General features: G+C 41.3%; 1 protein-coding gene across 10 annotated transcripts in view; it reads right to left on the bottom strand.

Annotated features, from left to right (window-relative positions):
- Positions 1-15,675, bottom strand: part of CRACD (capping protein inhibiting regulator of actin dynamics) — a 129,607-nt gene that overhangs the window by 3,180 nt on the left and 110,752 nt on the right. For 9 of the 10 annotated variants that reach the window (XM_065836206.2, XM_071807516.1, XM_071807519.1 and 6 more), the window contains 6 exons: positions 14,189-14,353; positions 11,596-11,664; positions 10,169-10,351; positions 5,366-8,513; positions 3,748-3,938; positions 2,524-2,689 (listed from right to left, as the gene is read on the bottom strand). In XM_065836206.2, coding sequence (XP_065692278.2) covers positions 2,524-2,689; positions 3,748-3,938; positions 5,366-8,513; positions 10,169-10,351; positions 11,596-11,664; positions 14,189-14,353 — 3,922 coding nt within the window. The remainder of the gene's footprint in view (positions 1-2,523; positions 2,690-3,747; positions 3,939-5,365; positions 8,514-10,168; positions 10,352-11,595; positions 11,665-14,188; positions 14,354-15,675) is intronic. The other variant, XM_065836210.2, reaches the window with a different exon arrangement.

Below are 15,675 nucleotides of genomic sequence, written 5' to 3'. Positions count from 1 at the left end.
AATGGGAAATAAAGCTGGATTTTTTTTTTCTCTTTGGTAATGCAGCTGCTGAACATGCGTAACCCAACTGTGTTCAGCAGGATTTAGATCGTTTTTCAGATTAGAGTTCTTAAATAAGCACAGAGAAGAAAGCAGTCCTTTAGTTTTCTGCCTCAGTCAACCACTCCCCTGAGACCATCCTGAAGAAGAAATAAACCAGCTTTCTCCTGTAGCTGTTTGTCACATTTTCTTTAAAATAGTATGTTTAAGACAAACAGCCATCTCAGCAAGAAAATGTGTTGAATAAGCAACTGATTTCTAACAAGTACCTTTACAGAGAAGAGCTGTAGAAGTATATTGCAGAAGTCAGGTGGGAAGCCTGTCTAATTCTGAGACAGTGAATGCCCCTGAAGGCAGCCTGGACAGAAGTAAACCCTATCTGAAACCTATGGAGGAACTCTCAAAATCTCAGTTACAAAGTATCTCCTCACTAATCCCCCCCACCTTACAGGTTTTATTTTTTATGAGCCAAAAAGCTTATTTTCTTATATGTTCATATTCTGTCCAAATTACTTTTAGTTGCATTTCATTTTCACGTTTCGAGTGTTTTAAAAAGCTTTAAAATTGCATGGATAGCAAGAATTACTTACTTTTCCTTTTAGTACATCTTTAATCATGTATTTTTAGCTCTAAGTAAATAGCAGTAGCAGCTATTGCTGTAGACAGACACTTTGAAAAGCTAATTATTTTAAAGGTTATGGTAATTTATGCTATTTTAAAGGTTACACCCTGTTATCAAATCCTGTTTTACAAGGCTCAAGTGCAAATCTGAAACACACCAACTTCTTCAAGTTTTGGGTGTTTGGTTTTTTTTCAATGTCCTTAGAGGAGAACTTGGCAAACTTTTATTTTAAACATGTTCTAGCCTGGTCTTCTCCCCTAATTGTGGGAAATCCAAATCAATGTCACCATCCATAATAAATACATTTGTGTAGTTGATAATGGTTACCTGGCTCCACATGTAGCCAGTGATCACACAGAAATCCAGTCACAATTTCCTTTAGGGCCAACAGAGTTCTCTGCTTTCACTGTAGGTAGCTCACTGAGAAATCCCCCTGAAACTCTCATTCTAGTCCACACAGACTGGCCAAGGATAATTTGTTTGCGCCCTTCTTTGATCTAATTTGATATCATCTATTGTTCTAGAGTTTAATTTCTACCAGAATTGACCACATATACCATAACATCACAGTCTTGAATTTTTTGGGGTAGGGCTGCAGCAGAGCCCTGTTGCAGGTTGACAGGAATATGGTAAAGCTGCTCCAGCTGCCCATCTCCAAGGCCAGTTTGGATGCTGGAAGCAGGCTAACGGAGCAAGAAGGTTTTGGGGGATCTACATAAAGTCTTGTTTGAGTTGGAAGGGAACTTTAAAGATCATCTACAACCCATGATGTTACAAGTAAAGTCATCAGGGCCATCTGCACTGGCTGCAGTGTGGATATGCAGTTGCTGAACCAACAAAATAGCGGCATGTGTAGGGTTGTGCAGCCAGGAACAGTCCGTAATGGAGGAGTAGCACTGGTTTAGCCTTTGCTATTACAGATCAGATCTGCTTTCAGCAGTTGCATTACACAGTTCTTGGCCTGGAGTGGTACTGAATAGATTCAGCGGACATGTGGCTTTATTTTCAATGAAGCCCACAGTAATTACTGTGCAGCTTGTAAAACAGTTTCTTGCACACCTATCTGTACACTTCGCCAAAACCTTTTGCCTAGGACTAGTGTTAGCTAGAGAAATATGGGGCAAGTCTCTGTTTCAACAATTGCCTTAACACCACCTCAAAATGTTATGCCCTTTGGGGAACTATTTGGTTTAATGTGCCCACCTTTTGAATATGTAATTGTTTCAGCTTGACTGAAGTAGCAGATAAAGTAGTAGGTTCTGGTTCCAACCTTCCATACCAAATATTTGACTGGGAGGGAGAAGTCCTAAATTCAAAGTGACAGGCTACCTTCGACTGAATTGATTAGTTTTTGTAGTATTGAATTAAACAAGAATACCCATTCCAAATATTCTGGGGTGAGTATTTCTACTTGGCAAACTGGGGGGTGTTGGAACACAGTATGCTTCATTTCCTACATAAATACACTTTGTAGAAGTTAAGTATCATTCCCCCTCTGTGCTAACCCTCAACATAAAGGCAAATCAGTACTGCAATTGCAGCTTATGGTAAATCAAATCCCCTCAATGTGCATTAGTCATGTTCTAAAACTACTGTTGGATATGGCTTGAGGAGACAGACTGGGGCATTTTTAAGCAAATGCAGTGCTGCAACTTTAAAAATCTGTTAAAATTATCTACAGTCAGTATAAGGACCAGCACATGAGACTGGGACAGGTTGCATTGTTCCTTGCTGAAAGCAAATGCATTTGTAATTCTAGGGGTAGTATAGAAGAAAAAATCTTTCATTCACTTTCTCAAAAACATGCAATAACATTTATGAAGTACATTATTCCTAGAATAAATCTGTGTCTGTTAACGTACCTGTCACAGAGGTGGGAAGGGTGTTCGACTTTTTTAGCTGTTCCCTTCTTTCTAGTCTTGACACAGCAGTCTCGATTTTCTTTTCCCCTTCTTGAGTTGTAGATTTCTGCAGTGTGCTTGTTTTGCTGCTGCTGCTTTTATTATCTGACTGATTACTTCCAGCAGCCTGGAACAGAGAAGGAAAACTGCTAAATGAGACAATCTGTCACATAATGGCTACAAGTAAGAGCTTTCACACTTGATGCACTTTCCTTAACTTTCTTTTCCGATAAAGGCTCAAAACACTCGGATACTTCTAAAACTAACACTTAATAAAGACTGTAGAATAACCCCCACAAAGTTAAATTTGTCATGTTTACATTTCAGTCAAAATATTGACTAGTTTGAGCCAGCCCTACCTGTTAAATACAGCACTGAAACACAGTGTGCATCCGTGGGCAACTTCACACCCACCACTGTTTTCTTCTTTTTCTATGTAATTATTCACGTGTCCATCAGAAATGTGGGTCTCATAACAAACATCAAAATATACTTTGTTATCCACATAATTTCCCTTATTACCATCTGTGGTATCTATATACAGCATCACTGCTTGTGTAGCATCAATTCTGTATTGTAAGTAAGTAGAAGTGTTTTCCTTACTAATAGATAACCATGGAGAGTAAATAGGTATTTAGAGAACAGGAAATAAGTGATACTTGAATTCAGTGCCTGCTCTAGGCATTTGAATGTTTCACATGACAGTTCATTTCTTTCATTTGTCTACATTTTATCCAAATAATACGTTATGATAAAAATAAATTCAAACTTACTAAAATTCACCTATAAATGAGTATTCCACTATTATTCCCCAAGCATTAAGGCTTAAGATTTTATTTACTTAAGCTTTTAAAGAACCATGTTGCATAGAACTTTTCTGTTTCATCACCTGTGCCGTGGTTGTGCTTGGGACTGCCGTTAACTACCACCTGATATTAAGGCATCACAGTTTACACTAAAGCTCTGACATTGTCACACATTATTTTCTCCTGCCGGTCTCAGTTTTATAAAAGGGAACTTGAGACTTTATGAATACTTGCTACTCACTGACATTTTAGCTTTCACAAAATCTTACAAACCAAACATAAAAAAGAAAAAAGAATCCCTTTCACATCATAAGAATAGCTAACGGTTACAATTGTGGTATCGGTATTTCTACTGGCCAGGTTTCTAAAGATTGTTTACATTTTCTTTAGCCAGCTTTTCTGCTTGCTTCGCCTCTCTGGCTTGTCTTCTCTCTTCCCTTGTAGCTTGCTGCTCACGAAATCCCTTTTGCTTTTGCAGCGCTAGTGTAATCCAAAGTGGCTGTGAAGTTTCAACTTTTTCCATCAATTTAGAACCATCTAAAGAGTGCCTGCTTTGGAGGACTGGTTTTTCTGAAAGAAAACATGAAAATAATTGGTTAAGTAATGCACATCTCTTGTCTCAAATGAACTGCTACAACTTCTCTATCTTGTGAAGACTCCGGAGCTGAGCCTGTGGAATGCCATGCCATTCGTGGACCTTCATGGGCTGTGTGTCAAATCCTGAAACACCCCAAGAATAAGACTTAATTCAAGACACACAGCTGTCCAAATTTATCCTCTTTTTTTGTTGTTTTTTTTTTTGTTGGTTTGGTTTGGTTTGGTTTTTTGTGTGTTTTTTTTTTGGTTTTTTTTTAAAGCCTACCCCAAACTCTTCAAGCTACAGCCTAATTTACTACATGTCTTCCCACTACACGAGATGTTTAAGTGAAGGTGATACGTATGCATTAATTGTTTACACCTCTGATGAAAGGAATCCAACTACTACATGCTGCAGTTCTCCTATTTTCCAGCCATATTTAAGGGAAGAAATCCAAACTTCAGCCAAATATAGGGCACTGAAATGATGTACTCCTATAACTGCAGCTCCTATTATTATTAATTTTTTTGAAATCATCACTTGAGCATTTGACTTTATGTAACCTGTGTGCAATTGGGGCAAGCACCCAGTACAGAGCTGTGAGCGAGCAGGAAGCAGCACTGGAGTGCAGAGTTGCTCATGCAGAACAGCCCCGGTCCTGCTCTCCCAGGCCAACATCTGTGCCTCCAACCAGTTTCCATAAATCCCTATTTAAAAATGGAAGTGAAAGGAAAAAAAAAAAAAAAAAAAAGGAAAAAATAAGTAGCAGTTCCACTAAGAGCTGGTTTTAGAAGTGTCTTGATGCTTGCAAAATTCAAGAATGAAATAAAAAACAAACCTGGGATTTCCCAATTAAATGCTGAATACTATTTTGGAATACTATTGTGCAGAATACTGTTTCAGGACACAGAGGCTTTCAGTTCTCCTCTGAAGAGCCACTATGGCTACTCTAATGGTTCCTATTACTGAAGAGTGCCTCTGAAATGCAGACTCCTGTGTCCAGCTATATTGGGTTAGAGAGGGAATTTGCCCAGGATAGGCTCTATAAAGGGACCTAGATCTTAAGATTTTTTTAAGCTAGAAAATATTCCCCTAAAAAATAGGAACAATATAATGTAATTTATAAAATTTACTCCCTCTGCTCTGATGACACCATTATACATGGAACACAGAATGCATCCTCTGACATCTCTACCAAGGAAAACAGAGGTATACTTCAGTTACCTCCTTGAAGTTTACTTTCTTAAGCAGGCCACACTGGTCACACTGAGTTTGCATGTTTGTGTGGGGAGTGGTGGTGCTTCACAAATAACATACCAGACAATAATTCTAGCTTAAGACGAAATGTCTTCCTCTGGACCTCCAGTATCTCATTCTGGAAATGCAGACAATAGCTAAATTACTTTTGAAAAATACATACCTTTTTTCAATGGCTCAGGCTTTTTGTCATTTTTTTCTCTCCATGGAATACTTATAGATGGGAAAAACGACTTCTTTTCTCTGATTTCTTCCTCTTCGTTTTTGTACTCACTGGATGGTGTGGGGTGGTGCACTGCATTTGCTCTGTCTTCTTTTCTCCAGCCACCATCTGATTCAGCTTTAACCATCCTTTGCCCTGGCGTATCAGCTAGGCTGGATCTGTTCATTTTAGAGAGAGGAGACGCTGGTGGTGTCTGGCTGGTGGGCTTTGGAGCTAAAGCAGGTTTCTGTGGGCCCAGTGACTTGCATGCTGGTTTCTCGTGAGGGGGTAAAGCACCCGGGCCGGTGGCTGGTAGGACCACTGGTGTGCCTGCTGGTTGTGACATCTGCACCACAGTAACTGAAGAGTCTTTTGAGTCTTTTAAAATACCAGGGACGTGGGGCCTCCCCATGCCAGGGGACGTACTGTCTTGTGCAACAAAAACGGAGGATTCTTTCTCACCTTCTGTTGTAACTAGCGGGTCAGGCACACCATCAAAACTATCTCCTGCACTGTATCTTTTCTTTTTCCTTTGCTCTGCTTGTTGATCATAATGGAAACGCAGGGAGTAGTTCGTCCTTCGTAACTTTATCCCAAAAGGAGAAACATTTTCTTCTCCATTTGGTGCTGGTTTATCTGCCTTTTTTGTGCTGTTATTCTGCTGATTTTCCAGAGCACCAGAAAGTTCTGCCTGGGGTAATTCTTTACCCGGAGAATGAGGAAAACTTGGAACAAGGAAAGATGGAAGATCTTTTGCAAATTTACAGCCTTCTGTGTTGTCTGTCGTTTCACTATGGGTTTCCATTTTCTCCTTAGCCCTTTCAGCTAAGTTATCCTTAAAAGTGGAAGCCGCACCCTCCCTCGAATCAGCGGGTGAGCCAGTGGTTCTTCCCACAGCCCCTGTTTCGTTGCCTTTTGCCACACTTATATTCTCAGCATCTGAGCTGTGTTTTGAGGCTTCTGAAAATTTCTGCCATGCTGGTGTTATTGAGAACTTTGCATTTGCAGAGAGGGTTTTCCTCAAGTTACCATGAGGACCACCTCTCCCTCGGGGTGTCCAGTCATCACTGTGTCTGCAGACACTTACTCGGTCTCTCTCATTGTATTTGCCATTTTCTGCATTTTTTAGGATCCTGGAGCGGATAGAAGCCCACTCAGCCAGTACAGCCTGATTGTTCAGTGTCTCTTGTGCGTATTTCATTTTACTGCTGCTGGGTTTGGGCCCCTGGGTTTTTTTCTGAGCCTTTTCTGGTGAAGGAATATCCACATTTTTTCTCTCTTCTGTTAAGCCAAGTAACGATTTACAAGCCGTGTCCTTTATCTGGTTCAAGTTAACTGCTGTGCCACACAGCTGTGCTCCAGTAACCAAAATAGCTGTGTGGGGTACGCAGACAGATGACGGGAGTGTGTGAGAGACCTTGCTGGAAGCGTGCATCCTGTAGTCTTTGATGGATGGAGAAGAGAGTCCTGCTGCTTTGACTGGCATCACAGGACTGAGATTTACTTTCTGAAATATTATCTGTTTATCTCCAGAAGACACTTGAAATGTGAAAGGTCTAGATGAAGTTTGTCTTTCATCTACCTCTTGCCATCTAAGTTCTTCCCCTATTCGCTTTTGTTCCTGAGCCTCAACTTCTCTCTTCAGTTTCTGGGCTAGAACTTCTTCTGCTGTTTTATTCCCTTTTTCTGGCTGTTTGAGTTTTTGGGATCTTGACCCTTCTTGGAGTTTCTCCTCTACCGGATGCTGATCAGCCACTGCAGAACACAACTGATCCTTGTCCTGTTGCTGTTCCAAGGATTTTTCTCGTTGGTTTTGCTGAAAAATTCGTCCTTCTGTGTCTACCTTCTGCTCTTCCAGCTTGTTCCATTCTTGTTCATTTTGTTCCTTTTGCTGCTTCAGTTCATCTTGTAGCACATCCTCTGCACTTTCCATGTGCATTTGTTTTGTGAGCTTGTGTTTTCTCTGCTCTTCCTTTCTCTTTTTTGTATCCGTTAATTGCTGGAGTTGTTCCTTCTCTGTCTTTTCTCCTTTCTCCTTCAAATGCTGCCATTGTTCCTCCTGTTTCTTCTGTTGTTTGAGGCTCTCAGCTTCTTTCTCCTGCTTTAGTTTTATTTCAGCTTCTTGAAGCTCTTCTATCTCTTGTCTCTGTTTTTCTTCCTTATGTAGTTCACTGAGTTCTTTTTGTTCTTCCAGGCAATTTCTTTCTTCCTCTTGACACTGTTTTTCAGTCTTGTGTTGCCTTAATTCTTCCAGCTCTAGCCTCTTATGCTCCTCCAGCTCCTGTCTCTGTTTCTCTTCCAACTCCTTGCACCTCTGCTCTTCCCATTCGTGATGCTTCTGCTCCTCTAGCTCTTGCCTCTTCTTCTGCTCCTCCTGACATCTCTGCTCTTCCCATTCCTGGCGCTTCTGCTCCTCCACCTCTTGTATCTGCTGTTCCTCTGGTTCCTGGAGCTTCTGCTCCTCCACCTCTTGTATCTGCTGCTCCTCTTGTTCCTGGAGTTTCTGCTCCTTCAGCTCTTGTCTCTGTTGCTCCTCTTGTTCCTGGAGTTTCTGCTCCTTCAGCTCTTCTCTCTGTTGCTCCTCTTGTTCCTGGAGCTTCTGCTCCTCCAGCTCTTTTCTCTGTTGCTCCTCTTGTTTCTGGAGTTTCTGCTGCTCCAGTTCTTGTCTCTGTTGCTCCTCCAACTCCTTCTGCCTCTGCTGCTCCAGCTCTTGCCTGTTTTCAGCCTCAAGCACTCTTCTCTCCTCTTTGGGGCAAGTTTGCTCTTCAATTTTCAAAGATGTCTCTCCTTCAAGGAGATATTGCCTCCTTTCTTCTTCACGCCTTCTCTCCTGCTCTTTTTGCATCTGCTCAAGTTCTTGGCACCTTTGTTCTTCCACTTCTCTTTGTTCTTCCATTTCCACAATCTGTCTTATCCTTTCAGCCTCTAAGATCCCCCAGTGATCTTCAATTCTTTTCTCCTCTGCCAGCTGAAGCTGTTTGTGCTCATCTCTGTTCTGGATTAGCTTGTCTGCCATGATGTGTCCATCATAACCTGGATATCTGTCTCCATACAGCTCAGTTTCTAGGTCGTCTGGCTCAAATTCTGTTATTGTTAAACTTTGTGATCCCTAAAATTGGGAGACAAAATTGGAGTTAACTGAATATTGTCTATTGGCTTGTTATTCTTTACAGTGAACAAAAAATAAGTTGCAAATGCAAAACATTTTTTTAACAGTTATTTAGATCCAAAGCCAACACACCCACCACAATTTATGGATCACATCATCATATACCCCATGCCTCTCACCTATTCCGATAATAGCCTTTAAAAGAAATAAAGCTTCCCAACAGCAACAAGAGTGTAATGCTAAATATTGAATCACCATTTGGTGTACATGAGCTGATCCAGATTGAGACTTGCCATTTCAAATTTACGGAAGCCCAAGGAATAGTGCATAAGTTTCTTATGCCTGTTCTGCTACTTAGAACTTCTTCCCTTAAGCCTGAAATAATTAGCCCCTGCTTAAGGGCATTGTTTTGCCAGTTCTTTCATATCAAATCTAGCTGTTACTTGCAGAGACAGAAGCTGTTGCCTGCAGAAAAGAGCTCTGCAAGCTAGCCAGGACAGAACACTGCTCAGGGAAATGCAACTTGGTTGCTTTTCACAAATCCTGAGCCAGGATATCTTCCACCATTAGCTGCACTGACACTCCGATTTTATTGCAGGAACCCCAGGACCATGCATGGACAGACTTCCCAGAGCTCCAGCAATGGTGGACCAGGCAGGTACTAACTGCTGACTGCTGGTTCTTTGTGTTTTCCCCACAGCCCTGGCATGTGGGTGCAATACCTGCAATAAACTGACTAAAGATCTTCTTCACAGCATACTCCTCATCTCTGCAGCAACATGGTCTGAAGATGAGCCGCACCTAAAGAGTGCTTCCCAGCACTGTTCTTGAGGAAAACAGCTCAGCTAAGCCATGTCTAGCTATCATTTGTTGAGCCATCATTTGGCTCCAGTTAAACATTCTGTATAAACAAGAGGTTTATATTTAATGTCTTAATTGCAAGAGTGATAAATGCAAGTACAATGGTGCAGAAGAAAGGACAGTGGCCTCTCCTGAACCCTGTAGCAGTTGAATAGTCTTGTCCCCCTTACAAGCATGGGTAAGATATCAGGATTAAAAACTAAATAGCCAAGCTGTAAGTGTACAATCAAGGATTTGATAATTCACTCTTGCTGTAGAAAGAACTTTGTTACTTAAGTCTTATTCTTTCTTATCAGACAATGATATTATCACTGTCAGAACCCATGCCATACGTTTTTTTCCCAACCAAATTTTGCACTATCTGACTGCCTATACTGGAGCAGCATTAACAGTGGCAGATATCCTTCAGACATTTACGACCTGAATTTTTTACTAAGAAAACTAGAATCAGAAAGTTCTCCCAATGTAAAATCCTAGTGGAAGTGTCTCAGGTGTAAGTAGTATTTGTTTCAACTGGCCATATTAAAACTTTGCAGTTTCTGTCCACCTAGGGTTTCATCTTCAGGTCTCTGTCTTGATTTCAAGACACAATGAAAGAAGCATTCATTTTGTCTTGCCCCAAAGACACAAGATTTGTCAAAGTGACTTTCCATAGCTACCTCTAACAGTGTTCATCACATCTTAAAAGAGTCCTCTGTCTATGGCTACTCCTGGTACACTCAGTTATGGTTATTTCGTACCTGGCTTTGAAAGCAGCCCCCCCTTCTCTTGCTATTCAGCCAGCAATTCAATACCTTTGTTAACCTCTTGTGCTTTCTTGACATCCTCTGCTTTTTTGGCTTCACTGACAGCTTGTGCTTAGCTGCACTGTTGTCTAGACGAGCAACAGCCTGGGGAACTGCATCCAGATTGATTGTTTCAATTGTGCCAGAACAGGAGAATTGTCTCTTTGGCCGAGATGATTTGACTAGAGTGACCTGTTTGTACCCCAAACACAAGAAGCCATTATTAAGCTATTTTTTCCATATAAACAAACAAACAAATAAATAATATGCATGCATGCACAAACGAAAAGAAAACCTTTGCAGTTTCGAATTCAAAAGTCTTATGAGCAGAAAAGATTTCAAACTCTGTTTTTCCATTATACAAATTATGAACTTTAGACAAGAAAGTTATGCTTTTCACTTAAAAATTACTTAAACCATTCTAACCAAAGTTTTTTCACAGTTTGGCTCCACTCTGAAGTTGTAGGTCAGAGGCAGAGTTTCAAGCAACATCAAACACTGGGACATTTCAAAATTTGCTTACTGTGGAAAAAATATCTACATCTTTAAATAATTTAGATTGTACACTTTAGGCAAGAGCAAATCAGATTGACTTATCTAAGCATTATAATAGGACAGCTACAGAGCTGTACTATCTGCATGGGATATGACTACGGCATTGGATCTCAGACTGGAACGGTGCCTGCGGAAAACCTTCCCGTCACAGTTGTGTGGAGTTGCCCAGTACAGCATCAAAGAACAGCAAAAAATAAAATAAGACGATACTGGCTTTGATCAATGCTTTTTTTTCTCTTGTCCTTCAAATATTTGGGTTCAGAAAGCACAAATACAAAGCGATTTAGTGAGATTAATGAATAAATACAGTGGCACTGCATGTCTAGACATGCACGAGTGAGCCTGTAATCAGTCTCTCCCATAAGTCCCTGAGCTGCCATCCTGAGACTGGTAGTTGGCACAACCCAAACAGGAAAAGAAGACAGAAGAAAAAGCAGGGAGAAAACATCTCTTGTACGGAAAGAAAATCACATGCATTGTTTTCTAGACAGCTCTGTAATCTTCTGAGGTGAAACATATGCAAATTAGGGAATCAATTACTTAAAAGCTGATGGAACATTTTGCATGTGCTTATTGAATTGCATGTAGACATAACAAAGTATTATAAATACTTATGAAAATTATGGCTCTGTGATTAATACATCAAATACAGGAATGCTGCAAGACTGGCAGAGACTGACTTCTGCTCTTTCCTGCAATCGACTCCTAAAGATTTCTCAATCTCAGTTACTGCTTATTTACTAGCTCCCAAACTGTGCAATGTTCACAAAATCTTGGATGATCATGGAACAGTGAAATGTGTATTAAAGCAAAAACTGACTGTTAGGCTCCTAATAAGTAGAAATTAATTCGGTGCAAACTGAGTGTAAAAGCTTTGTTACCTTTTCTTCCACTTCATGTCCTGTTCCAGGCAAGTTCATTGTTCTCAAGAAATCTGGGGTGTCAGTGGACTAGAAAACAAGGTTACCAGAGCTAGATATTAAAAGGTGAAGGATCTAATAATATGGTTCAAAGGACTTTGAAATAATGCATGAGTAGGACTTTACCCTGTTTCCTGTCACTGCAGGATTGATGGATAAACAATTCTTATTCCTAAATGCTAGGAGTTTCTTTGCTTCTCCTTGAATCCCTGCTGTCTATACCGAAGCAGTTGCTGCTACAAGACACTACAAAAAAGACTCGGTGCTTCCTTAGCAAGATAACCAGGTCCCAAATCTAAAGACAGAGCACAGCTTTGCAGGATTTCAACCAGCTCTTAATAACTTTATTTTATCCTGATCTACACCTAAGGAAAACAAAACAAAACAACAACAAACAGGAACCTCAACAGCCATTACCTTTGCTGCAAAGAGTTTCAACTCCAGATTCTTGATGACTCCTCTTCTTACAAAGCAGATCAGCTGCCCCAGAGCCATTGGAGCTCATCAGTCACTAGGACACTTCAGCTACCATCCCGCTCCATGCCATCTGGCAGGAGGGGATTTTTAAGGTACAGAGGTTGAAGCAGCATTCATCACAACCGGAAACACTATTTTTAATCATTATATCACACTATTACTTTATAAGCTAAGGTATGTTGAGATCCCATTAAACCAGGTGCACAAGATGAAGTACAATCTCTGATTCCTAGTATAAAGCCTAAAACCAAATACAGGTTAAATGAAATACAGAACTCTTGCCACTGATCCAAGTTACTCAGTCAGGAAAAATCAAAAGTCACAAAGGGAGATAGGAAACTTTTTTGAAGTAAAGAAATGCTGTGTGGTCCTGGCCACCAACTCCTGACAGGCCACCTCGTCCCCCCCAGGACCTATGCAGGTGCACATGAAGGCCAACAGTGGAGGCGGGAGCAGAAAGCAGGCACACTGCCATGCACCAAAGATCTTGGATAAAGCAGTAATGAGTTGTGCAAAGTAAGAGAAAAAGAAAGTGCAGAGAGCTCTGGCTGACCCTACACATGGAGCTTGTTGGTGTCTGCAGCCTCCTCTGAGCAGGGATGTTTGCTCCTTCAGTATTTTGAAAATGAACTATGCAAAGGGGCATTAATTTTGTTTTCAAAACATAAGATTTGAAAGAGTAGGTGGTAAGGACCGAATCGCTCGCTCCTTATTACACAAAGATACTCCAGTGGTTTTCTAGTACTTGAATTATTTTCTCCTTTGAGCTGGAGGTCATGAGGTGACATTTGGGTCTCCTGCGGGACCCAGCAAGAAGGCTGTCTGCAGAGAATGAATGATGGTGTCAAACACAGGGTACGTACCCAAAAACCTGTCCACAATCCCACTGCACTACTCGTGCTCTGAGGCACACAGGATGCTCCTGATTCACCTGAAATAATCTCTTCAGAAGGGAGTATTTGTGAAACACAAGAAATACACCTTAGTTTGACTGCATTTTTATCCTTCCAGACTGCAGAGGGACAGGTGTGAGTGTGCAGGTCCTCCCCAAATTTTTGGCTCTGTGACAGACCTGAGCGCTGCCACAAGGGAAGTGCTCACACAGGAGCTATGTTGCCCCTTAAAACTGATGAAGAATTTGGGCCACCTCAGCCATAAATCTCCTTTCTGTGTGTTTGCCTGAATATAGGCAAAACCTGGGGAGGCCACTTGCTGCTTTTGCCTTTCACGGAGCTATCACTAGTGCCAGCAAACGCCAGTTGCAACCCAGGCCCCTGTGTCCCTCTGGGATCTCAAGGGCTGCACACACACAGTGGGATGCTGTGTGCCTTCCCCAAGGGTTCCCAGGCACAAAGTCACCCTCCTCCAGACAGGGAAGAATGTCCCTCTGTCCCCTGCACTCCTTTCAGCCACTACAGCAACACACAGAACCAGTCTTGCCTTAGAGGATTTCCGGAGAGCTGCCGTCATTCATTGTGTTTCTTCACTGTCTGAACAAACCCTTTCTGGATATGTGAATGCCTACAGTTCCCAGTATCAGCATCTTCATACATAATTTGAATATTTATTTGAATTATATCGGATGTTTGGATTTAGGGAGCATTCTCAAAATGTTTCTCTCCCTTCTTTGTGATCAGTTCCTGTCCATGAGAAATACGGATATTTACCCCAAGATCCAGGATATCATGGATTTAGGCTCCAGAGCCCTCTCATTTTTGAATGAATTCCTTTTTGCCATTCAATGCTGTGCACAGCTTCCCATGCTGAGAAGTCCATATTTCAAGATGTTTTCTGTCTCAGAAAAATTTCCTGTCTTCTAGCTATGCTACGAGTGATGTCTGCTTTGCTGGAAGTTCAGAGCAGACATTCAAACCAGTAATTCTGTGGGACACAGCTCAGGATGCCAAGAGCACACGCTTCTCACCAGTTCAAGAAGCATGAGCTGAGAGATCCCACCCACATAAAACAGCCCGCTGGGCTCAGCTACGCCTCACTGGAGACATCTGCTACGCCCCAGTGAACTTTACTGTTTCAATACTGCCATAATGCCGTGAATATGTCAATTTAAAGTGCTTACTTTATTACCACTGCCTGGGATCACTGTGTCCTGCTGAGTCTCAATCTCCATGGGGCTACTGAACAAGACGTCCTCTTCTATACTGGCATTTGCCTCCCCCATTGTCCTCACAGAAACTGTCATTTGTGGAGGCTGCCCAAATTTTATATTCTTGGCCAACTGTTGCTGAAAAACAAGAAAAGAAAAAATAAAAAGGTATTTATATTATCAGCAAAACAAGCCAAGTCTAGCATGTGCCTCTTCTCCACCTGAAAGCTGCACAAAATCATTCAGGGGCACTTCTGACTCTGGAAAAGAAAAAAAATCAGCTTGAGGCTCCCATTGCTGCAACACAGTGACCACCCCTCTTCTTTCTACCCCAAAGTGACCAAGGTCAGGAATTTACTGAATGACTTCTGATTTTGGGTGATCAACTTGAGTTCTCATCAGTGTTGTGAACTTTTGCAAACTCATTGTGAAACTATTTTTTAATCTATGTCCTAGGTTAAGACTTTGTTTGTAAAAGCTAGCTATGAAGTCTTACTGTTGCAAATAAATAAAATTATGAGCCAAGTGTACACTGAGAAACTAGAACTGCCCCAAAAGGCAACCTTTTTCTCTTCAATCCACCAAACCCTGCATCTCTTGCATCTGTAGTTCTTAAAAGTCTCCTTATTGTAATGTTTAGACATGAGTTTTAAATGTAAAGTGTTTGGCATAATCCTGCCTTAGAGGAGGCAAACTCTGAAGGGAGGGGAAAACCAGCTTCTTGTAGCTGCTTGATCTCGTAGCAACAGTGCACAAACTCTTGTCTGCTCATGCTCACGTGCTCTGCCACATCGCTGCTTTTGCACAAAGGTGTTTATGCAGAGAACATGCAGTAGATGCACAGATAAAAGAGCTTTCCCATAATTTATTTTCTTTCGTGAATTAATGTTCTCTCAAGGATTACAAGAAGGTACTTTTGAATTATATTATGCAGAAGGTGAGTAAAATAGGTAGCATATAGTATCTGTCCTCTGGTAGGGTGAATTGGGGAAATTACGGCTCTGGCTATGGCAGAGACACATAGCATCCAGTCATTGAAAGTAAGCTTCTTGCAAAAGAGTTAGAAGAAATTCTATTGAAGGAGCAAGTGGGAGTAATGAACATTTACTGATAGATTTTCTTCCCAAAATATTTCAGAGAATCATTCTCAGGAAAGAAGGAGCCATGGAGTCATTTTCCTGCTTTGCTCTCTTTCAAGCACAGAAAATTCTCCAAAAGAGATCTCCCATTTCTGTCTGGTGTTACTGCGAACATGTGCAGCTCAGCGATACTCAGCTCAAAGGTGCAGCTTCTATTCAGTGGGAACACCAGGCACACAGATGGACCCCTGACACGAGTTTGCCACTGAGAACATAAGAAGAATGGATAGCATGTAAAACTAAGATGTATTTTTTTTCCTATTGCACAGAATCAGTAGCATGGCTTAGGTGAGAAGCTGGCAATAGCAGGTGAGAAGCTTT

This window comes from Patagioenas fasciata, chromosome 4 (assembly GCF_037038585.1).
Source record: "Patagioenas fasciata isolate bPatFas1 chromosome 4, bPatFas1.hap1, whole genome shotgun sequence".
NCBI lineage: Eukaryota > Metazoa > Chordata > Aves > Columbiformes > Columbidae > Patagioenas > Patagioenas fasciata.
Note: the sequence above shows the minus strand (reverse complement) of the source record. Positions and strands in the feature narration are given on the sequence as shown.